Consider the following 24,731-nt stretch of genomic DNA (forward strand, 5'->3'; position numbering starts at 1 on the left):
CCTCAGTTATGAATACAACCCTCACAGAGGTTTTATCTAAACTGCCTGGGTTGCAAGGGAAGTGCAGTAGCTCTGGGTTAAGAACGAATGCTGAGCTCTCTGACGCTTTAGTAGCCGTATCCTATATTCGCTCACAATGTTCAGAGGTAGGGATGAGGGATTTGCTATCTGAGGGAGAGATTTCAGATTCAGGAAAGATGTTCCCTCAGACAGATTCAGATATGACGGCATTTAAATTTAAGCTAGAACACCTCCGTTTATTGCTCAGGGAGGTTTTAGCGACTCTGGATGATTGTGACCCTATTGTAGTTCCAGAGAAATTGTGTAAAATGGACAAATTTTTACAGGTTCCTGTTTACACTGATGTTTTCTCCTGTTAAGTGTAGTCAGTCCACGGGGTCATCCATTACTTATGGGATTATATCTCCTCCCTAACAGGAAGTGCAAGAGGATCACCCAAGCAGAGCTGCTATATAGCTCCTCCCCTCTACGTCATACCCAGTCATTCTCTTGCACCTAACTAATAGATAGGACGTGTGAGAGGACTGTGGTTGTTAAACTTAGTTTTTATTTCTTCAATCAAAAGTTTGTTATTTTAAACAGCACCGGAGTGTGTTGTTTTTTCTCAGGCAGCATTAGAAGAAGAATCTACCTGAGTTTGTGTATGATCTTAGCGGTCGTAACTAAGATCCATTTGCTGTTCTCGGCCATTCTGAGGAGTGAGGTCACTTCAGAACAGGGGACAGCGGGCAGGGTTCACCTGCAAGGAGGTATGTTGCAGTATATTATTTTCTAAGGAATGGAATTGACTGAGAAAATACTGCTAATACCGATGTAATGTAAGTGCAGCCTTAAATGCAGTAGTAGCGACTGGTATCAGGCTGATATGTATGTATGTATGTTTACACTGAGGTATTTCTGGGGAATGGAATTTCACTAAGAAAATACTGTATACATTTAAGTAATATTTGAGCCTCCACTGCAGTGAAAGCAACTAGCAGCAGGCTTATTAATAACATTTAATAATTTTATTTTTTAAACGTTTACTGGCATGTTAATCGTTTTTCTCTGAGGTACTTGGTGATAAAACTTTTTGGGCATTATTTTCCACTTGGCTGTCGTTTATTTATGAATAAAGTCAGTTTACTGAGCTTCCCCACTGTTGTAATATGAGTGGGAGGGGCCTATTTTGGCGCTTTATTGCGCAGTAAAAATTCAGTCACAGTCTTCCTATTTCTTCCTCCATGATCCAGGACGTCTCTACAGAGCCCAGGGGTCTCCAAAACTAGTTTTGAGGGAGGTAATCACTCACAGCAGACCTGTGAGACTGTGCTTTTGACTGTGATAAAAACGTTTATATTAAATTGTTATCCGTTTTTGGGTACTAAGGGGTTAATCATCCATTTGCTGGTGGGTGCAATCCTTTGCTAACTTAATGCATTTACTGTGAAAATTTGGTTGCTATAACTAATTTGGTTCATTGTTATTTCAACTGTGACAGTTTTTTTGTGCTTCTTAAAGGCACAGTAACGTTTTTTATATTGCTTGTAAATTTATTTGAAAAGTATTTTCCAAGCTTGCTAGTTTCATTGCTAGTTTGTTTAAACATGTCTGACACAGAGGAATCTCTTTGTGCAATATGTTTAAAGGCCAATGTGGAGCCCAATAGAAATTTGTGTACTAATTGCATTGATGCTACTTTAAATAAAAGCCAATCTGTACATGTAAAGAAAATTTCACCAGACAACGAGGGGGAAGTTATGCCGACTAACTCTCCTCACGTGTCAGTACCTTTGTCTCCCGCTCAGGAGGTGCGTGATATTGTGGCGCCAAGTACATCAGGGCGGCCCATACAAATCACTTTGCAAGACATGGCTAATGTTATGACTGAAGTATTATCTAAATTGCCAGAATTTAGGGGTAAACGCGACCACTCTGGGGTGAGAACAGAGTGCGCTGATAATAATAGAGCCATGTCTGATACTGCGTCACAATTTGCAGAACATGAGGACGGAGAGCTTCATTCTGTGGGTGACGGATCTGATCCAAGTAAACTGGACTCAGACATTTCAAATTTTAAATTTAAGCTTGAGAACCTCCGTGTATTACTAGGGGAGGTATTAGCGGCTCTGAATGATTGTAACACGGTTGCAATTCCAGAGAAAATATGTAGGCTGGATAAATATTTTGCGGTACCGACGTGTACTGACGTTTTTCCTATACCTAAAAGGCTTACAGAAATTGTTAACAAGGAGTGGGATAGACCCGGTGTGCCTTTTTCACCCCCTCCTATATTTAGAAAAATGTTTCCAATAGACGCCACCACACGGGACTTATGGCAGACGGTCCCTAAGGTGGAGGGAGCAGTTTCTACTCTGGCTAAGCGTACCACTATCCCGGTGGAGGATAGCTGTGCTTTTTCAGATCCAATGGATAAAATGTTAGAGGGTTACCTTAAGAAAATGTTTGTTCAACAAGGTTTTATATTACAACCCCTTGCATGCATTGCGCCTGTCACGGCTGCGGCGGCATTCTGGTTTGAGTCTCTGGAAGAGACCATTAGCTCAGCTACATTGGATGAGATTATAGACAAGCTTAGAGTCCTTAAGCTAGCTAATTCATTTATTTCTGATGCCGTAGTACACTTAACTAAGCTTACGGCTAAGAACTCCGGATTCGCCATTCAAGCCCGCAGAACGCTGTGGCTTAAATCCTGGTCAGCCGATGTGACTTCTAAATCTAAATTGCTTAACATACCTTTCAAAGGGCAGACATTATTCGGGCCCGGTTTGAAAGAAATTATCGCTGACATTACTGGAGGTAAGGGCCATGCCCTGCCTCAAGACAGAGCCAAACCAAGGGCTAGACAGTCTAATTTTCGTGCCTTTCGTAACTTCAAGGCAGGAGCAGCATCAACTTCCTCCGCTCCAAAACAGGAAGGAACTGTTGCTCGCTACAGACAGGGCTGGAAACCTAACCAGTCCTGGAACAAGGGCAAGCAGGCCAGAAAACCTGCTGCTGCCCCTAAGACAGCATGAAGTGAGGGCCCCCGATCCGGAAACAGATCTAGTGGGGGGCAGACTTTCTCTCTTCGCCCAGGCTTGGGCAAGAGATGTCCAGGATCCCTGGGCATTAGAGATCATATCTCAGGGATATCTTCTGGACTTCAAAGCTTCTCCTCCAAAAGGGAGATTTCATCTTTCAAGGTTGTCAGCAAACCAGATAAAGAAAGAGGCGTTTCTACGCTGTGTACAAGATCTTTTACTAATGGGAGTGATCCACCCAGTTCCGCGGTCGGAACACGGACAAGGGTTTTACTCAAATCTGTTTGTGGTTCCCAAAAAGAGGGAACCTTCAGACCAATCTTGGACTTAAAAATCCTAAACAAATTCCTAAGAGTTCCATCGTTCAAAATGGAAACTATTCGGACAATCTTACCTATGATCCAAAAGGGTCAGTACATGACCACAGTGGATTTAAAGGATGCCTACCTTCACATACCGATTCACAAGGATCATTATCGGTACCTAAGGTTTGCCTTCCTAGACAGGCATTACCAGTTTGTAGCTCTTCCCTTCGGGTTAGCTACGGCTCCAAGAATCTTTACAAAGGTTCTGGGCTCTCTTCTGGCGGTACTAAGACCGCAAGGAATTTCGGTAGCTCCGTACCTAGACGACATTCTGATACAAGCGTCAAGTTTCCAGACTGCCAAGTCTCATACAGAGTTAGTTCTGGCATTTCTAAGGTCGCATGGGTGGAAGGTGAACGTAGAAAAGAGTTCTCTATTGCCACTCACAAGAGTTCCCTTCTTGGGGACTCTTATAGATTCTGTAGAAATGAAAATTTACCTGACAGAGGACAGGTTAACAAAACTTCTAAATGCTTGCCGTGTCCTTCATTCCATTCAACACCCGTCAGTGGCTCAATGCATGGAGGTAATCGGCTTAATGGTAGCGGCAATGGACATAGTACCTTTTGCACGCCTGCATCTCAGACCACTACAATTGTGCATGCTAAGTCAGTGGAATGGGGATTACTCAGATTTGTCCCCTATGCTGAATCTGGATCAGGAGACCAGAGATTCTCTTCTATGGTGGCTTTCTCGGCCACATCTGTCCAGGGGGATGCCCTTCAGCAGGCCAGATTGTAACAACAGACGCCAGCCTGCTAGGTTGGGGCGCTGTCTGGAATTCCCTGAAGGCTCAGGGATCATGGACTCAGGAGGAGAGACTCCTTCCAATAAACATTCTGGAATTAAGAGCAGTTCTCAATGCACTTCTGGCTTGGCCTCAGTTAGCAACTCTGAGGTTCATCAGGTTTCAGTCGGACAACATCACGACTGTGGCTTACATCAACCATCAGGGAGGGACAAGGAGTTCCCTAGCGATGATGGAAGTCTCAAAGATAATTCGCTGGGCAGAGTCTCACTCTTGCCACCTGTCAGCGATCCACATCCCAGGCGTGGAGAACTGGGAGGCGGATTTCCTAAGTCGCCAGACTTTTCATCCGGGGGAGTGGGAACTTCATCAGGAGGTATTTGCCCAACTGCTTCGGCGTTGGGGCAAACCAGATCTGGATCTCATGGCGTCTCGCCAGAACGCCAAGCTTCCTTGTTACGGATCCAGGTCCAGGGACCCGGGAGCGGTTCTGATAGATGCTCTGACAGCACCTTGGGTCTTCAACATGGCTTATGTGTTTCCACCCTTCCCGATGCTTCCTCGATTGATTGCCAGGATCAAACAGGAGAGAGCATCGGTGATTCTAATAGCGCCTGCGTGGCCACGCAGGACCTGGTATGCAGATCTAGTGGACATGTCGTCCTGTCCACCATGGTCTCTGCCTCTGAGACAGGACCTTCTGGTTCAGGGTCCTTTCAAACATCCAAATCTAATTTCTCTGAGGCTGACTGCATGGAGATTGAACGCTTGATTCTATCAAAGCGTGGATTCTCGGAGTCAGTGATTGATACCTTAATACAGGCTAGGAAACCTGTTACCAGGAAGATTTACCATAAAATATGGCGTAAATACTTGCATTGGTGCGAATCCAAGAGTTACTCATGGAGTAAGGTTAGGATTCCTAGGATATTGTCTTTTCTACAAGAAGGTTTAGAAAAGGGTTTATCTGCTAGTTCGTTAAAGGGACAGATCTCAGCTCTGTCCATCCTTTTACACAAACGTCTGTCAGAAGTTCCAGATGTTCAGGCTTTTTGTCAGGCTTTGGCCAGGATTAAGCCTGTGTTTAAAACTGTTGCTCCGCCATGGAGCTTAAACTTAGTTCTTAACGTTTTACAGGGTGTTCCGTTTGAACCCCTTCATTCCATTGATATCAAGCTGTTATCTTGGAAATTTCTGTTTTTAATGGCTATTTCCTCGGCTCGAAGAGTTTCTGAGTTATCGGCCTTACATTGTGATTCTCCTTATCTGATTTTTCATTCAGACAAGGTAGTTCTGCGTACTAAACCTGGGTTCTTACCTAAGGTAGTCACTAACAGGAATATCAATCAAGAGATTGTTGTTCCATCATTGTGCCCTAACCCTTCTTCAAAGAAGGAACGACTTCTGCACAATCTGGACGTCGTCCGTGCCCTGAAATTTTAATTTGCAGGCAACTAAAGATTTTCGACAAACTTCTTCCCTGTTTGTCGTTTATTCTGGACAGAGGAGAGGTCAAAAGGCTTCGGCTACCTCTCTCTCCTTCTGGCTTCGTAGCATAATACGTTTAGCCTATGAGACTGCTGGACAGCAGCCTCCTGAAAGAATTACAGCTCATTCTACCAGAGCTGTGGCTTCCACTTGGGCCTTTAAAAATGAGGCCTCTGTTGAACAGATTTGCAAGGCTGCAACTTGGTCTTCACTTCACACCTTTTCAAAATTTTACAAATTTGACACTTTTGCTTCTTCGGAGGCTGTTTTTGGGAGAAAGGTTCTTCAGGCAGTGGTTCCTTCCGTGTAAAGGTCCTGCCTGTCCCTCCCGTCATCCGTGTACTTTTAGCTTTGGTATGGATGACCCCGTGGACTGACTACACTTAACAGGAGAAAACATAATTTATGCTTACCTGATAAATTCCTTTCTCCTGTAGTGTAGTCAGTCCACGGCCCGCCCTGTTTTTTACGGCAGGTCTAAATTTTAAATTAAACTCCAGTCACCACTGCACCCTATAGTTTCTCCTTTCTCGTTTGGTTTCGGTCGAATGACTGGGTATGACGTAGAGGGGAGGAGCTATATAGCAGCTCTGCTTGGGTGATCCTCTTGCACTTCCTGTTAGGGAGGAGATATAATCCCATATGTAATGGATGACCCCGTGGACTGACTACACTACAGGAGAAAGGAATTTATCAGGTAAGCATAAATTATGTTTTTCCGGTCCCTAAGAGGATTTCGGACATTGTTACTAAGGAGTGGGATAGACCAGGTATTCCGTTCGCTCCCCCTCCTGTTTTTAAGAAGATGTTTCCCATATCTGACACCATGCAGGACTCATGGCAGATGGTCCCTAAGGTGGAGGGAGCTATTTCTACTCTAGCTAAGCGTACAACTATAATTATCGAGGACAGTTGTGCTTTCAAAGATCCTATGGATAAAAAATTAGAGGGTCTCCTAAAGAAATTTTTTGTTCATAAGGGTTTTCTTCTCCGGCCTATAGCGTGCATTGTTCCTGTAACCACTGCAGCTTCCTTTTGGTTTGAGGCTCTGGAAGAGGCTCTTCAGATGGAGACCCCACTAGATGATATTCTGGACAGAATAAGGGCTCTTATTCTTTCATTACAGACGCCGCTTTCCATCTAGCTAAGTTAGCGGCAAAGGATTCAGGTTTTGCCATTTTAGCGATTAGAGCGTTCTGGCTTAAGTCCTGGTCGGCTGATGTGTCATCAAAATCTAAGCTTTTGGCCATCCCTTTCAAAGGTAAGACCCTATTCGGGCCTGAACTGAAGGAGATCATTTCAGACATCACTGGAGGGAAGGGTCATGCCCTCCCTCAGGATAAGTCAAATAAGATGAGGACCAAACAAAATAATTTTTGTTCCTTTTGAAACTTCAAGGGTGGTCCCGCTTCCTCTTCCCCTGCTGCAAAGCAAGAGGGGAACCTTGCTCAATCCAAGCCAGTCTGGAGACCTAACCAGGCTTGGGACAAGGGTAAACAGGCCAAGAAGCCTGCTGCTGCCACTAAGACAGCATGAAGGGGTAGCCCCCGATCCGGGATCGGATCTAGTAGGGGGCAGACTCTCTCTCTTTGCTCAGGCCTGGGCAAGAGACGTTCAGGACTCCTGGGCCGTAGAAATTGTAACCCAGGGGTATCTTCTAGATTTCAAGGATTCTCCTCCAAGGGGGAGATTCCATCTTTCTCAATTGTCTGTAAACCAGACAAAAAGAGAGGCATTCTTACACTGTGTAGAAGACCTTTTTACCATGGGAGTGATCTGCCCAGTTCCAAAAGCAGAACAGGGGCAAGGGTTCTACTCCAATCTGTTTGTGGTTCCCAAAAAAGAGGGAACCTTCAGACCAATTCTAGATCTCAAGATCCTAAACCAATTCCTAAAAGTTCCATCCTTCAAGATGGAGACCATTCGGACTATTGTACCAATGATCCAGGAGGGTCAATATATGACCACCGTGGACTTAAAGGATGCATATCTACACATTCCTATCCACAAAGATCATCACCGGTTCCTCAGGTTTGCTTTTCTGGACAAGCATTACCAGTTTGTGGCTCTTCCCTTCGGGTTGGCCACGGCGCCAAGAGTCTTCACAAAGGTGCTAGGGTCGCTTCTGGCGGTCCTAAGGCCGCGGGGCATAGCAGTGGCACCTTATCTAGACGACATCCTAATTCAAGAGTCGACTTTCCAACTAGCCAAGTCTTACACGGACTTAGTGTTGGCCTTTCTAAGATCTCATGGGTGGAAGGTGAACGTAAAAAAAAAAAAGTTCTCTTTTCCCTCTCACAAGAGTTTCATTTCTAGGGACTCTGATAGACTCGGTGGACATGAAAATATTTCTGACGGAGGTCAGTAAATCAAAGATTTTGACCACCTGCCGAGCTCTTCGTTCCATTCCTCGGCCGTCAGTGACTCAGTGTATGGAGGTAATCGGTTTAATGGTAGCGGCGATGGACGTAGTTCCATATGCTCGCTTACATCTCAGACCACTGCAACTATGCATGCTCAATCAGTGGAATGGGGATTATGCAAATTTATCTCCTCAGATAAATCTGGATTAAGAGAAGAGACCAGAGATTCTCTTCTTTGGTGGTTGTCACAGGATCATCTGTCCAAGGGAATGTGTTTCCGCAGGTCAGCGTGGGTCATAGTGACGACGGACGCCAGCCTATTGGGCTGGGGTGCAGTCTGGAATTCCCTGAAAGCACAGGGTTTGTGGACTAAGGAGGAGGCCCTCCTACCGATAAATATTCTGGAATTAAGAGCGATATTCAATGCTCTTCAGGCGTGGCCTCAGCTGGCTTCGGCCGGATTCATCAGATTTCAGTCGGACAACATCACGACTGTAGCTTATATCAATCATCAGGGGGGAACAAGGAGTTCCTTAACGATGATAGAAGTTTCCAGGATAATCCGATGGGCAGAGACTCACTTTTGCCATCTATCAGCGATCTATATCCCAGGGGTAGAGAACTGGGAGGCAGATTTTCAAAGTCGTCAGACTTTTCATCCGGGGGAGTGGGAGCTCCATCCGGAGGTATTTGCTCAACTGGTTCAGCTATGGATCACACCAGAATTGGATCTGATGGCGTCTCGTCAGAACGCCAAACTTCCTCATTACGGATCCAGGTCAAGGGATCCTCAGGCAGTACTGATAGATGCTCTAGCAGTACCCTGGTCGTTCAACCTGGCTTATGTGTTTCCACCTTTCCCTCTCCTTCCACGTCTGATTGCCAGAATCAAACAGGAGAGAGCTTCAGTGATTTGATAGCACCTGCGTGGCCACGCAGGACTTGGTATGCAGACCTGGTGGACATGTCATCTCTGCCACCATGGACTCTGCTATTGCGACAGGACCTTCTGATTCAAGGTCCGTTCAAGCATCCAAATCTAATTTCTCTGCAACTGACTGCTTGGAGATTGAACGCTTGATTTTATCAAAGCGTGGTTTCTCTGAGTCGGTCATAGATACCTTGATTCAGGCTCGAAAGCCTGTCACCAGGAAAATCTATCATAAGATATGGCGTAGATATCTTTTTTGGTGCAAATCCAAAGGCTACTCATGGAGTAAGATCAGGATTCCTAGGATTTTGTCCTTTCTTCAAGAAGGATTGGAGAAAGGATTGTCAGCTAGTTCCTTAAAAGGACAGATATCTGCTTTGTCTATTCTATTGCACAAGCGTCTGGCAGATGTCCCAGACGTTCGGGCTTTTTGTCAGGCTTTAGTTAGAATCAAGCCTGTGTTTAAACCTGTTGCTCCACCATGGAGTCTAAATTTAGTTCTTAAAGTTCTTCAGGGGGTTCCGTTTGAACCCATGCATTCCATAGATATTAAGCTTCTATCTTGGAAAGTTCTGTTTCTAGTTGCTATCTCTTCAGCTCAAAGAGTTTCTGAACTATCTGCATTACAATGTGACTTGCCTTATCTTGTTTTCCATGCTGATAAGGTGGTTTTGCGTACCAAACCTGGGTTCCTCCCTAAGGTTTTTACTAACAGGAATATCAATCAGTAGATTGTTGTTCCTTCTCTGTGTCCTAATCCTTCTTCTAAGAAGGAACGTTTATTGCACAACTTGGACGTGGTTCGTGCTTTGAAGTTCTATTGGCAGGCAACCAAAGATTTTCGTCAAACATCTTCTTTGTTTGTTGTCTATTCTGGAAAACGTAGGGGTCAAAAGGCTACGGCTACCTCTCTTTCCTTTTGGCTGAAAAGCATCATCCGTTTGGCTTACGAGATTACTGGACAGTAGCCTCCTGAAAGAATTACTGCTCACTCTACTAGAGCGGTGGCTTCAACATGGGCTTTTAAAAATGATGCTTCTGTTGAACAGATTTGTAAGGCTGCGACTTGGTCTTCGCTTCATACCTTTTCCAAATTTTACAAATTTGATACTTTTGCTTCTTCGGAGGCTATTTTTGGGAGAAAGGTTTTGCAAGCAGTGGTGCCTTCCGTTTAGGCTCCAGTCTTGTCCCTCCCTTCATTCGTGTCCTAAAGCTTTGGTATTGGTATACCACAAGTAAGGATGAAACCGTGGACTCGGTACATCTTGCAAAAGAAAACAAAATTTATGCTTACCTGATAAATTTCTTTCTTTTGGGATGTACCGAGTCCACGGCCCGTCCTGTCTATTCAAGACAGATAGTATTTTTTATTGAAAACTTCAGTCGCCTCTGCACCTTTATAGTTTCTCCTTTTTCTTCCTTGGCCTTCGGTCGAATGACTGGGGGGTGGAGTTAAGGGGGGGAGCTATATAGACAGCTCTGCTGTGGTGCTCTTTTTGCCACTTCCTGTTAGGAAGGATAATATCCCACAAGTAAGGATGAAACCGTGGACTTGGTACATCGCAAAAGAAAGAAATTTATCAGGTAAGCATAAATGTTGTTTTTGATTAATTAAAGTGCCCCTGTTTTTAATCGAATTTTTAAAAACCGGACACTTTAGCATCAAAATTGACATTCACTTTAAGAATCTCATCCCCTGTTAATATGTAACATAGTAGATAAGGTTGAAAAAAGACCGAAGTCCATCGAGTTCAACCTATACAAATCTAAAATACTTACAAAAAGCTCCACTTACGCTTAAATAATCCCACTAAAACTATTTATTACTAGCAATTATATCCATGAATTTTGTTTATATACAGAAATGTATCCAGGCAATTTTTTTTTTTATTTTTTTAAATACCGATTTTATTTAAAAAAAAAAAGGTTCTTACAGAGTGGAAGTCGCAGCTTCCTGATAAAGTTATCGGCAATATTTTACATACATGGTTGGTTGGTAATAAACAAGCATACATCCTTTACTCAATGTAAATTGTAATAAATGAAATCTCCTTGTCTCAAGTGAGTAGAGAGTATACTTGAGGATAGGGAAAGGAATGGAAAGAAAGAGATAGGGACAGGAGAAAAAAGAGTAAAGGGAGAGGGAAAGAGAGAGAAAAGGGAGAAGTAGTTGCTGCATTTTTAACCTTAAGTTGAATCTTAGTGTATCTGTTGGTTGATATTTCTTAATATATACCCCGCCTATGTGTTCTTTTCTATTCTGTTCTGATATATTTATGTGGTCTGTCTGTTTTTTGTTGTTCTGAAGCGCCTCCACTGTTTATGTCCAAAAAAAAAATAAAAAAAAATCTGTCTTTTATATATTGTTCCCATAGATTGATCACTTATGCAAATATATCCATCTTGGCATTTTTAAGGTAGTAATATTCTTCTATATTAAGTAGTTCTGTGACTTTGTGTTGCCACATGAGAAGAGTGGGAACTTCCTTAGATCTCCAATTTCTAGCTATAAGGTATCTAATGCTATTAGTCATTATGAGAAATAATTTTCTGTAGTGTTTTAATTTAATTTTGGGGGGTCGATTCAAAATCCAAATTGTTGGGTCTAGTGGTAACTGCATATCCAGTATATTCTCTATTTCCCCTATGATATTTCTCCAGAAATTCTGGATTGCATTACACCACCACCACATATGAGCTAAATTACCATATCCATGTCCGCATCTCCAGCAGCGTTTGGATCTATTACTGTATAGGCGGTTCAACTTAACTGGGGAAAGATGCCATCTGTGAAGAAGTTTTATGTTCATTTCTTGCATTGAGAGAGATATCCATGATTTGGAAATATTCTGAAAGATAATGGAGCTTGTTTGAGGTAATATTATTATGCCTAATTCATCTTCCCATTTTTCAATGAATGTAGGAGTGAAACCTGGGAGATTTTGTGTTAGGAGTTTATAAATTGTTGATAGGGTGTGGGTTATTGGGGGGGATCTAATGCATAAGGATTCACAATTAGTCAAAGGCCTTACCATATTCATGTATTGCTTATGTTGCGTTATAAAGTAGTGTACCCGTGTGTACCAAAACCAATTGCGGAATAAATTATAGCCTTTGTCTATCAATTCGGTTTGTGGTAAGAGATTTTCGTTTGATGAAATTAAGTGTATCGGGATATCTCTATAAAAAGATTTGTATCCAGACTATTTTTAAATGTATCTAGGGTATTGGCATTCACTACCTCCTTTGGTAATGAGTTCCACAATTTTATTGATCTTACAGTGAAAAAATGTTTCTGTTGCAGGAGATTAAATCTCCTTTCCTACAACCTTAAATTGTGACCTCTTGTCAGAAACAATTTTCTTGGAATAAACAGAGCCTCTGCCATCTCTGTATATGGGCCTTGAATATATTTATATAAAGTAATCATGTCACCTCTCAAGCACCTTTTTTCTAAAGAAAACAGACCCAGTTTGGCTAGCCTCTCCTCATAGGTTAAATTCTCCAATCCCCTTATTAGCTTTGTGGCCCTTCTCTGAACTCTTTCTAGTTCTGCAATATCTTTTTTGGCGATCGGTCCCCAGAACTGCACTCCATACTCAAGGTGAGGTCTTACCAGGGCTTTATATAGTGACAGAATTTTGCTTTCCTCCCTTGAATCAATGCCTCTTTTTAATACATGCTAGTATCTTATTAGCCTTTGAAGCTGCTTCCCTGCATTGTGCACCCATCTTTAGCTTGTTATCTATTACTACTCCCAATCCCTTTTCTCCTCTGTTTGGCTAAGTCATAAAAAAAAAATATGTTGCCTGCTTATTTTTACTTCCAAAATGTAGAACCTTGCATTTTCCCGTATTAAATCTCATTTTCTATTTACTTGACCATACTTCTAATTTCTGCAGATCCCTTTGTAACTAAAGTTCATCCTGCTCTGACCTAATGACTTAACTTAGTATCATCTGCAAAAATAGAGATGTCACTATTTAATCCTTGCTCCAAGTAATTTATAAAAATATTAAAAAGAACAGGGCCCAGTACTGATCCCTGGGGGACTCCACTGATTACCTTTGTCCAATCTGAAAATGATCCATTTACTACTACCCGTTGCTCCTTATCTTTTATCCAGTTATTTATCCAAGAGCTAACATTTTCAGCTATTCCCAGTCCCTTAATTTTGTGCATTAATCTCTCATGTGACACTGTATCAAATGCCTTTGCAAAAGCTAAGTATATCACATCAACTGATTCCCCTTTATCTATATTTTTACTTACTTCCTCGTAGAATCTAATTAGATTAGTTTGACATGATCTATTTCTCCTAAAACCATGCTGATTAGAACTCCATAATCTGGTTTACACGAATATGCTCGTCAATATAATCCCTTCAAATATCTTCCCCACTATTGATGTCAGACTAACTGGTCTATAGCTTCCTCGATCATCCCTGCTTCCCTCTTGTAGCATGTTCCTAGTAATATTTTTTTAGGATTCCCCCCCCCCCCCCACTCTTTATTTCAACCCACAGGGTCTCTACATTGTCACTTGTATCATAAATATATTCCCTTATTGTAAGTTTAAGGTTAGGTTTAATATACATGCAGATTCCTCCACCCCTTTTATTATTCCTGTCCCTCCTAAATAAAGTATACCCCTCCTAAGTTAACTGCCCAGTCATATGAATCATCCCACCAAGTTTCAGTTATACTGATAACATCATAGTCCTCTTCTGCAACTAAGAGCTCCATCTCCCCCATTTTACCCGTCATGCTTCTTGCATTTGTTGTCATACATTTAATTTTCATGTGCGTTCTGCTGCTACTTGGTGTGCTTTCCTCTATACTTTCTAATGTGACATTTCTTAAGTCATCCCTTCCTTGAGATATTAAGGGAGTGACATATTCACAGACTGATCTCTCTGTTCTATTGTGTTCTAACTGACCCTCCCCCCTTTGCCTAGTTTAAAATATTCTCTAAATGTGCTACCACTCTTTTCCCCAACACACCTGCACCCATGTTATTCAGGTGCAATCCATCCTTACTGTACAAATTGTACCCAAGTAAAAAGTCAGCCCAGTGCTCTAAAAAGTCAAACCCCTAATTTTTACACCATGTTTTTAACCATGAATTAACAGACCTTATCTCCTTCTGACTTACTGAGTTAGCACAAGACACTGGTAATATCTCCGAAAATATTACTTTGGAGGTCCTTGCTTTAAGCTTGCTACCTAACTCCCTGAAGTCATTTTTTAGGACTCTCCATCTCCCGCTGATTCCTTCATTAGTACCAATATGTACCATGACTGCAGAATCAGACCCACATCCCTCTAACAATCTATCAATACGCTCCACAATATGTTTAACACGAGCCCCTGGAAGACAGCAAACTGTTCTATTTATAGGGTCTGGATGACAAATTACCCTATCAACCTTCCTAATAATAGAGTCTCCTACCACCAACATCTGCCTCATGCCCTGACTTGTGTGCCCCTCTTTCATGACTGAAGGACTGTTAACTATAGTATGCCCCTCTACCATGTCTAAAGGACTGCCCACCATAGTATGCTCCTCTTCCACGACTAAAGGACTGTTCACTATACTAGGCAAAACAGCCCTCTCTGACACTGCCACCCCTGAACTGATATCCCCAACATCTTCATATAATCTTGCAAATCTGTTGGGGTGTACCAGCTCAGAACTGGCCTGTCTCTTCCGCTTACCTTTACTTCACCCTCTATCTGTGACCCAGCTACATCCTGGAGTCTCCTCATCTGAATCCTCCCCATTCCCACTGCTAGAACCATTGACAACCAGCTCAGTCCTATCCATTTCCCTTTCAAGTGTCTGAATTTTATGCAGTGTTGCAATTCATTCCTCCAAAACTCCAATATGAGTTTCTAAAGAGTCAATATGCTCACACTTGCCACAAACATATAATCCCTGAAGCAGCTGTTCCAGTGATGCAAACATATGGCAAGCTGTACACTGAATGAGATTCTCACACATACTTACTAAAAGGTTTAACTTAAAATATTAAATCATTTTATTTCCCCTTGGTTACTCCAAATCCTTGTTTGCCTTTATACCTTGGTTAGCTAACTGCTCTACTTAAACCAACACTCTTACTTTAACAGATAATCAATACAGCAGACCCTATTAGACCCTGTGTAAATGTTTTTTTTAAATCTTTACCACATCATTATATTGTTGCGAATATTATTCGGTAGTAAAAACTGTTGTACCCTTATTGTCATTATTCACAAACTGTGTGTTACGGACATTAGTATGATTATTTTTATGTTCATAATTTCTGACTGCAATTCTACAATCCTCTAATAGAGTCGAGTCATAATCCCTCTTAACTAATCTCTTCTTAAGTTCTATAGTCTGTTGTTCATAAATTGTGTCAGATTTAGTATTTCTACGCAGCCTTATAAACTGACCTCTTGGAATTGCCTTGATTAGATGAGGGGGATGCTGAGAGGCTGCATGGAGAATAGTATTTCTAGCAACAGGTTTTCTAAATGTTTTGGTAATTATCTGATTATCAATAATCTGGAGACTAAGAAAAAAAAGTTGATCTGCTGACTATTACATTCCCCAGTGAACTGTAAACCCTGTTCATTTATATTAAGATATGCCCAAAATTCTCCTAAACAGTTTGAATTCTCATAATTTTGTACTACCAATAGCAAATCAATGTATTAAACAAAGAGGACTATTTGTTCCTGCCAGGGGTTATGTGTACTATAGATATATGACAATTCCCACCATGCAACAAAAATGTTGGCAAAAGCCGGGGCGAATTTTGCCCCCATGGCGGTACCCCTTACTTGCAAATAGTACTCATTGTCGAACATAAAGTAATTATGAGAGAGCAGGAACTGTAAAACCTCTCCAACATAATGTCTTAAGGACGGCTCCAGATCAGTTTCTCTCTCCAAGAAAAACTCAACGGCTTTAATACCCAAGTGTTGTGGTATACTAGTGTATAAAGATGTTATATCTGCTGAAGCCCAACAATAATTAGATTGCCATTTAATAGTTTCAAGAGTTTGTAAAAGATGAGATGTATCTTGGAGGTAGCTTAACGGTCTCTTAGCTATGGGCTGCAGAATTGTGTCCATCTATTCCCCAGGTGAACCAATTCCAGCCACTATCGGTCTCACTGGTGTGAAATCTTTATTTTTGTGTACCTTAGGTACAAGATAGAATATTGGGGTGATTGGGCTCTCTAGAACCAATGTTTCCAAGTCAGTAGGGCTAAATACACCCAACAGTATACCATCCTCAATTAGTTTACATATATCTCTTCTGAATTTATGTACTGGATTACATGGAAGCTGACGATATACAGTGTTGTCTGATTGTTGTCTCATAGCTTCTTGAAAATAATAGATGTTATCCATCACAACGATACTGCCACCTTTATCAGAATTTCTGATCACAATATCTTTATTATCCTGCAAACCCTTTATTGCAGCACGTTCCTTGTGTTTTAGATTCAAGGTGACAGTATCTTTGCTATGACCAATCTCATCCTCCAATTTGAGAATATCATCCTGGACCAGCCGTTAAAAGGCATTAATCATGGGGCCCCTAAAGTTTACTGGATAAAACTTAGACTTGTTTCTATTAGGTTTTTTAAGTTTGTCTGAAGGTCCCCCAAGTTCAGTATCATTATACAATTAATTCAGAGTGACTATAGAGAAAGCATCATTTAATAACAAGTGAGGGGAAACTGTGTATTCTTCATGCATATGAGTTGGGTTATCCGTACTCACATATAAACCTTTATTAGTTAAGGCAAACAATCTCTTAAGGGATAAATTTCTTATAAACGTGTTAATATCCAGAAGGGTGTTAAACCCTGAGAATTTACTATAGGGTGCAAAACCCAATCCCTAGATAAAACAGATGTCTCCTCTTGTGTTAACATATGTTGTGATATATTTATAACATTCAGTCCTTCTTTGACTGTTTCAGTTATTTCTGTCCCTTCTTCTTCTTCTTGTTTCCTCATCCTCCCCTTTCGCCACCTTCTGTGTCTTTATTTCTCCGTTGTTTTTCGTGTTTTCGGGCGGACCACTACTGCAGTCTTCTCCACTTCTTCCCCCGATCACTCCTGTAAATTGGCCCCTTAGACTGTAGACAAGGTATTTGCCATTAATGTAAGATTTTTTGGGGTATTTTTAAAGAATAATATTCAAGTAATAGAAGTGCTCTGACCCGATTCATTATTATTAAACAATAAAAAAAATAATCGTCGTGAATATATTGCATTTGCCTATAACAAAACAGAATAGTTTATTGTCTGGGATACAATAGTAAAAAAATGTGTGAATGTTGTATACCTGAAGCTTTATACTTTCTTTCTTTTTTTTTTATCTCATAGATACCAAATGCGTGGATCATTTAGTATTTGCTGCACACACAACTCAGAAGTATGTTAAAGGGATAGGAAAGTCAAAATTAAACTTGCATGATTCAGACAGAGCATGTCATTTTAAGACACTTTTTAATTCACTTCTATTTTCAAATGTGCTTTGTTCCCTTTGTATCCCTTGTTGAATAAGAATACGCACATATCCTACACCAGTGGGTGCTAGTTGCTGATTGGTGCCTAAACCCATTTATCTCTTGTGATTGGCTAACTAGATGTGTTCTTCTAGCTGCCAGTAGTGCAACGCTGTTCCTTCAGCAAAAGATAACAAGAGAATGATGCAAATTTGATAATAGACGTACATTGGAAAGTTGTTTAAAATTGTATGTTCAAAATCAAGAAAATGTTGGGGTTTCCTGTCCCTTGAAGTGTTTTTCTACACAGCTGACTGCTCATTTTTTGTTTTAATCAGAATACAGCTCTTATATCTGTGACAATTTCAGGTTCCTATTTGGTCCCTACCAGAGCTAATCAACACAAAAAATGAGAGGAAATGTTAGACCATTGCACTTTCTCACCCCCATAAGAAGAAAAGAGAAATTTCAAAATGGAAACGTTCTTAAGTTGTAGGTTTAACCCTTTCACCCAATAAGACGTATATATACAACTTACAGTTCTTTGCCTATTCTACTGCAAGACGTATATTTACTTCTTCGGTTCAGGAAGCTCCAGCACTCTCGGCTGTTAAGTTACAGCCGGATCTGGTGTTCCTGAAGCTTAATGCATCTGCCGCATATGGAGCCAGAGCAAGATTGGTGCTCCGGCTCCATATGAGGGCAGATGCCTGATCGTTACAGACAGTGACCCTGTGTGTGTCACCGTCTGTAACGACCGTTTGCTAGTGCCGGTGGGAGGTGTGGGAGGTAGGTGGGTGGCTGGCCCAGCAGGGGAGGCAAGAGGGGGGGAGTGGGAGGACCCTACGCTACGGCAAATTGTAAATAAAGGGACAGGGAGGGATGGGGAAGCTACACTACAGAAAAAGTGTACGGGCATTGTGTGGGGTTCTCTAACTTACTTGAAGGTAGGACAATTGCCGTCTGTTAAAATTACAGTTCATTCAACTCTGTTTCTGCTTCTTGGGCCTTTAAGAATGACGCTTCAGTAGAACAAATTTGCAAGGCTACAACTTGGTTGTCTTTGCATACTTTCACTAAATGTTAGCATTTTGATGTTTGCCTCAGCGGAGGCAGCCTTTGGCAGGAAGGTTCCTGGTAAATAGGTGTCTGCCCTTTCCTTCTTTTCTGTCCTACCCATTTTTTTCATGGACTTCACAGCTTGGGTATTCGTTTCCAACAGTAAGGACTCATGGATTCTCACCACCTTTAGAAAGAAAAGATAATTTATTTTTACCTGATAAATTCCTTTCTTTCCTAGTGGTAAGAGTCCACGAACACGCCCAAATTTTACTAGTTAGCAGCAGTTCTAGTTTGCACCTCTTTACCATACTATCTTTCTTTCTTACTTTCCTCCTCCTATCCTTGGCTATACCTTAGAGGGTAAGGGAAGTAGGAGGGATCGTTAAAGCTCTGGTGTAGGATTTATTTGCCTCTTCCTGGTGGCCAGGTGATGTGTTCCCAACTGTAAGGACTTGTGTATTCTCACCACCAAGGAAGGAATTTATCAGGTAAGAAATATTAATACATTATTATTATTACTTTTTTTAAATATAGTCACTCAATTTTAGGGGACCACAAGTAATTGGTCATCTGGCTTTTCAACAGTTTTAGGCCACGTGGGTATTGTTTTATCATTGGTTCATGCTACTGAGAGTTTAAAACAGTTCTAGAAGATTTCATAATCCGTGTTTGTTCATTTAGAGTCAGTTCTTCCTAATAATGTTAATAATGTAGTAATTTTTTTTCAACAAGAATGCATTGGGGAATAGCAAATAAACTTGTATACTGCTTAAGACTACTATAGTAGATAACTAAACAATGTTTACAGTAGCCCCATTTAAAATGTCAAACAGATCATGAAAATTATTACATTTTTAGGCTTATATGTATGCTCAAGTACCAGAGGGAGAGAGAAAAGACAACACCGGTATACTTTCAGAGAGTTAACCACTAGATGCACACCACTGATACAACTCAAGATTAGACTGAACAGGTTACTATTTACTAAAAATGTATGAGAAAAAAATGTATAGTACTGGAACAAAGTCTTATAAACAGATGAGATGATGATTAAGATGTACCACAGGGGTTGAAGGAGGAAAGTATGGAGAATGAAAATAACGCAAAACAAAGCATATTATCTCATCTGTGAAGCATGGTGTCTGTATTATGACGTGGCTCACTGTTTGTTTTTATATGCAATAATACAGCAAAGCAGCCAAGAGGTTTTCAAATCCAAATGTGCAATGCTATTAAAAATGTACATAAAACCCCACATTTTCCTTTACGGTTTAGCACATACGATTTTATAGAACTTTCCAATTTACTTATGTTATCAAATTTGCTTCATTCTCTTCATATACTTGTTAAATTAGTAACAATGCACTACTAGGAGCTGCCTGAACACATCTGGTGAGCCAGTGACAAGAGGCATATATGTGCAGCCATCAGCTAGCACCCAGTAGTGAATTCCTCCTCAACCTACCTAGGTATGCTTTTCAAGCATACAAACAAATAAGATGATAAAGTAAATTGAATGTTGTTTAAAATGGTATGCTCTACCTGGCCTAGCTAGTTAATCTGACCTGAATCCATATAATCAAATGTATCACTTGAGTCTGGCAGAGAATCCCCAGATACACAGTATTCAATGACAGAATTAGGTCTGCAACACATGGACATCACAAAAGGATTTACATTGGTAAACTATATTTCAGATCAAGGTTTATGGATGTTAACAAACTCAGTATATATTCTTCTCCTTTTAGTTATTGTTTCATTTGAAATCCAGTTTGCTGGAATACCGAACTGTGTCTCTCTCCAAATGCATATTCACTTTTATATTTCAATTGAGGTTTGTACAAAGTGTATTTACTGGGATTATCAGAAGACTGGCAAATCATAGTACATGCACACGGGAATTGCAGAAACAGTTTTGTCTGGATTTGTTCATTTTGTCTAGTAACAATAACTGTCCTATAAAGATATACTATTTATTTTATGCCTGGATATAGTTTATTCATAAAGCCATTTCTTTCATTGAGCTCTATAAAGTCACTTTAAGTTCCCTAATAGCGTTATCCTTTTATTCTGCAGAGCTTCTTGAATAACTTTCAGGCAACAAAAGAAAGGGTCAGTGTTGCAACAGCCCAAGCAGCTCATCGTGCAGCCAACAGTGTAAAAGGCTTGTCAGAGAGGAGCTTCCGGCTGCTCATGGATATCCACCTTAAAGCACCAGTGATTGTAATACCGCAGTCCTCTGTGTCGCTTAATGCTATTGTGGCAGATTTGGGGCTACTTAGAATACACAATGAGTTCAGCCTAGTGGCTTCTTCTGAAGACCAGCAGCTCCCTCCGGTCATAGATAAAATGTCTGTACAGCTGACAGAGTTGAAGTTATCACGGTAAGTCATCTATGCAGTAAGTTACTCTATTGTTTTATTCTTCTTAAAAACTTTTACAGAATTGAACTTCTACAAAGATCACCAGCTAGTTGGCTTTTACTTTTTAGTATTTCCTTTTTTTGTCCTTCTGAATTAATGCTAAAAAAGCATAGTCAATAATGTTTATTGGTATAAAAAGTAGATCATTTTTCCAGGAGTGTTGAATATTAAATAAAAAATCTTTGGTCAAGCTACCATGCACTAAAGCAAAATGTGCACATTAGCAGTATACAACCTTAATTATTATTTGTTTTATATACAAGAAAATATTGTTCAGAGCTATACAGCTGGTAAAATAAATAAAGATGAGACTGGGTCCTGCCTATTGGGCAGCTTACAATTTCATGCTAAGGACAATATACTGTAGATATGTACACATATCTGCTGTTTTACAACATAATTTGTAATGCATTTTTTATCTATCATTGAATTATATATTTTTCCTGATGCTTTCAGTATCAATTTTTTTTGTAGCCGTGCATAGAACAGGAATAGTAGCAGCCCCTGCTGACTAAATTGTTTGTTCAGTTTAACTAATCATATAAATCTTGTTCCATAGGACAGTACTGCATTCTGATGCATCCAGGTCTGACATACAGATCCTTCATCCTATTGACCTGAACCTTTCAGTGCATCGAAATCTAGCTGCAGCTTGGTACCATCAAATTCCTGCTATGGAAATGAAGGGACACCTCAATACTATGGAAGTGAGTAATGGCACATAACAATACCAGTTTGTTAGGAAATGTGAGAAATTACCAGATTTTTCACAGCATATTTGTAAGACAAAGGGTTTGTGAAATTTCTGCTCATTAATTCTTGTCACTTATGTTTTTAAATGTAATAAGTGGATATATCATTCCTAAAATATAGGTTTTATATTTACAAATTGAATAGCATAAGACAAGGTTTAAGATATTCCACATTCAACTGTACCTCTATAGGTTTGGACTGTAAAATGTAAGGGTCTTTAAACACAAAACTTAATTCTACATAATTTGTTTAACTATATATAGTGAAAAAATGCCCTGCATTTTCATTATTTATTTTGTCTGCTTTTCCTGTAATTTAAATATGAAATGTGTGGGTTTTCCACTCTCACAGAGAAGCTGGAGTGCATACTGTGGAATGAGTCTCTTTAATGTTGCACAGTGACTTTTTGATGTGCACCGGACCTTATTTATATTCGTCTCTAATTCGCCACAGTAATGAAGATGATAATACAACACTCAAGAAGCTGTTCATGGAGCTGTGTCCATAAGATTGAATGCAATTTAGTGATTAATTTCTGAAGAATATATAAAAAGTAACTTTAATTTCCCTGGAAAGATATATTTTAACCTTTCCAAAATTAATAATACACCCTTCCTTCCCCACAACATTTGCACATAATAAACAAATATTAATTATTTCAGTCAGAAGAATATAGAATAGTGAGTAACTAATTTAATTCAGAAACACAGAAAGTATTAATTAACTCCTATAGAATAAGACTGATGTGGGTCTATGATTCATTTTGCTATTTCCCTCTACCCAGCATGTATCTCTCTGGGCCATGTGGGACTTGGGGGCTACCTCACATATGAAGTTATTTATCTTCAGCAGATCTATACGTTTACAGATCTATTTACTGCACATATTGAAGAGTTAAAGGGACAGAATACCCACAGTTTTTCTTTCATGATTCAGATAGAGCATACGATTTTAAACAACTTTCCAATTTACTTCTATTATCTAATTTGCTTCATTATTTAGTTATCCTTTATTGAAAAGCATAGCTAGGTAGGCTCCGCACCTGGGTGCTATTTACTGATGTGCAGCCACCAATTACCAAATAGCACCCAGGTGCGGAGCCTACCTAGCTATGCTTTTCAACAAAGGATAACTAAATAATGAAGCAAATTAGATAATAGAAGTAAATTGGAAAGTTATTTAAAATTGTATGCTCTATCTGAAAGAAAAAAAATGTGGGTATCCTGTCCCTTTAACTGTTCAATAAGTGCAGTAAATGACTTTGTAGACTTGGTGAAGATAAATGATTTCTTGTTTGAGGTAATCCCCAAGTCCCACATGGCCCAGATAGGTACATGCTGGGTAGAGGGAAATTGCAAAATGAATCATAGACCCACATCAGCCTTATTCTATAGGAGAAATAAATTGGGTTTCCTGTCCTTTTAATCATAGTTTAGCAGGGTCATGGACGTGCTTATGCTGCTGAGCCTTTCAAAAATGTAAGCTGCAAATCAATTTGTTGAGCATGGAAGCAGCTCTGAACATGCCATCAAAATTTGTTGCAGCCCCCACCCAAAGTTTACCATGCAATGCTGGTGAGGCATTGATATGGGCGTCCTTTGCAGCTGCTTTTCTCCTATAGAGTACATATGCATATACAATAAATTAGTCAGTCATCAACCAAATGACAGGGGCATAAGACCCTCACTGATTCTATTTTTTTAAAAATAGAAAGATAGACACTATAGATATGAGAGTCTATGTGTAAAAGAATGGGAGTTCAGCACTCTTTTAGTAATCAAAAGTTTTTATTTTTATTATAATTGATTAATAATATTTTTCTCTGAAAAAAAAAAAAAAACACATTGGGCTCCATGTAATACGATTAAATAAACATTTTGTCACGGATGTCAGAAGACCAGTGAGTGCTTATTTCTACAGCTGTGTACCCATTACATTACAGCACCCTGGCAGTTGTGGTTGATGGTGAGAGTGCATACACCCTACTTGCTTCACACACACACACACACACACACACATATATATATATATATATATATAATATATATATATAATATACTGAACCCTGGTCATTGGCATGTTTGTAGTGAGAGTGTGGGCCCTCTTGGACATAACGGTTTGCTTTCAACTTGTAATACAAGTGCAACCGGACGCTCAAAAAGCTTACTTATAATATTATTATTATTATTATCAGGTATTTGTAGAGCGCCAACAGGTTCCGCAGCGCTAATATAGCACAGTCAATGCATGAGTGGGCAAGTTAAATAACACTCCAATTGTAATTTGGCCCTTTATGATTTAATTGCATGTTCTTATCTGTTTATTAATAATTGATGTGTCTCTTTTTGTAGGTTGGTCTGAGCCAGGAAGATATTAGTGTGCTACTTAATGTCCTTGTAGAGAACCTGGGAGAAGCAGAGGGAGATGTCAAAATTGAAAAGCAAATTGGTATGCAATAAAACCTGTCGTAGCCACTTGCTTACATTTGCTTTATTTTTGTCACACAGGATTTGTCTATTCTAACAAAAAAATGTTTTCCCCTGATAATGGCAATTGATGTAAGACAAATGCTAACAAGAGGAAAGTTTCTTGGTTCATGGAATCATGTTAGAATGTAAGAGAAGTTGTCTTTTTATGGGTCCTCCTTGTTAATAAATAATCTGTAAATTAGGTCATCCTATCTTGCTTTATAAAGCTCAGAACACCCAGTTCTTCTAGCATTGTTCCATACAGTCCGTACATGATGGCTTTTAGAAATCGTTAACATTGGGGTGTTCTTTGCAAATAAACTGCCATTAAGAGATTGTATTTAATAGTAAATTGAGCTGAAATCTACTGAATTTGTAACATTTACATTATACATATCCATAATTGGGGGATTTCCTAACTTTTTACATACTTATACAGGATCATAGCTCTTTGTATGACTGTTTTTTTATTAACGTTTTTAGAAATGGTGACAAATGTATTAGATAAACAATACTGATCCCTATGAAGATAAATTATATGTCTTTTCTCCAATATTTCTGCTACACTTAAT

The 24,731-nt window shown here is 40.0% G+C and overlaps 1 protein-coding gene across 1 annotated transcript in view; it reads left to right on the top strand.

Moving 5' to 3' along the window:
* VPS13C (vacuolar protein sorting 13 homolog C) overlaps positions 1-24,731 on the top strand; it is a 1,402,311-nt gene that overhangs the window by 825,129 nt on the left and 552,451 nt on the right. Inside the window, 3 exon segments of the mRNA XM_053719302.1 lie at positions 20,592-20,899; positions 21,498-21,645; positions 24,043-24,139. Coding sequence (XP_053575277.1) covers positions 20,592-20,899; positions 21,498-21,645; positions 24,043-24,139 — 553 coding nt within the window.

This window comes from Bombina bombina, chromosome 6 (assembly GCF_027579735.1).
Source record: "Bombina bombina isolate aBomBom1 chromosome 6, aBomBom1.pri, whole genome shotgun sequence".
Taxonomy (NCBI): domain Eukaryota; kingdom Metazoa; phylum Chordata; class Amphibia; order Anura; family Bombinatoridae; genus Bombina; species Bombina bombina.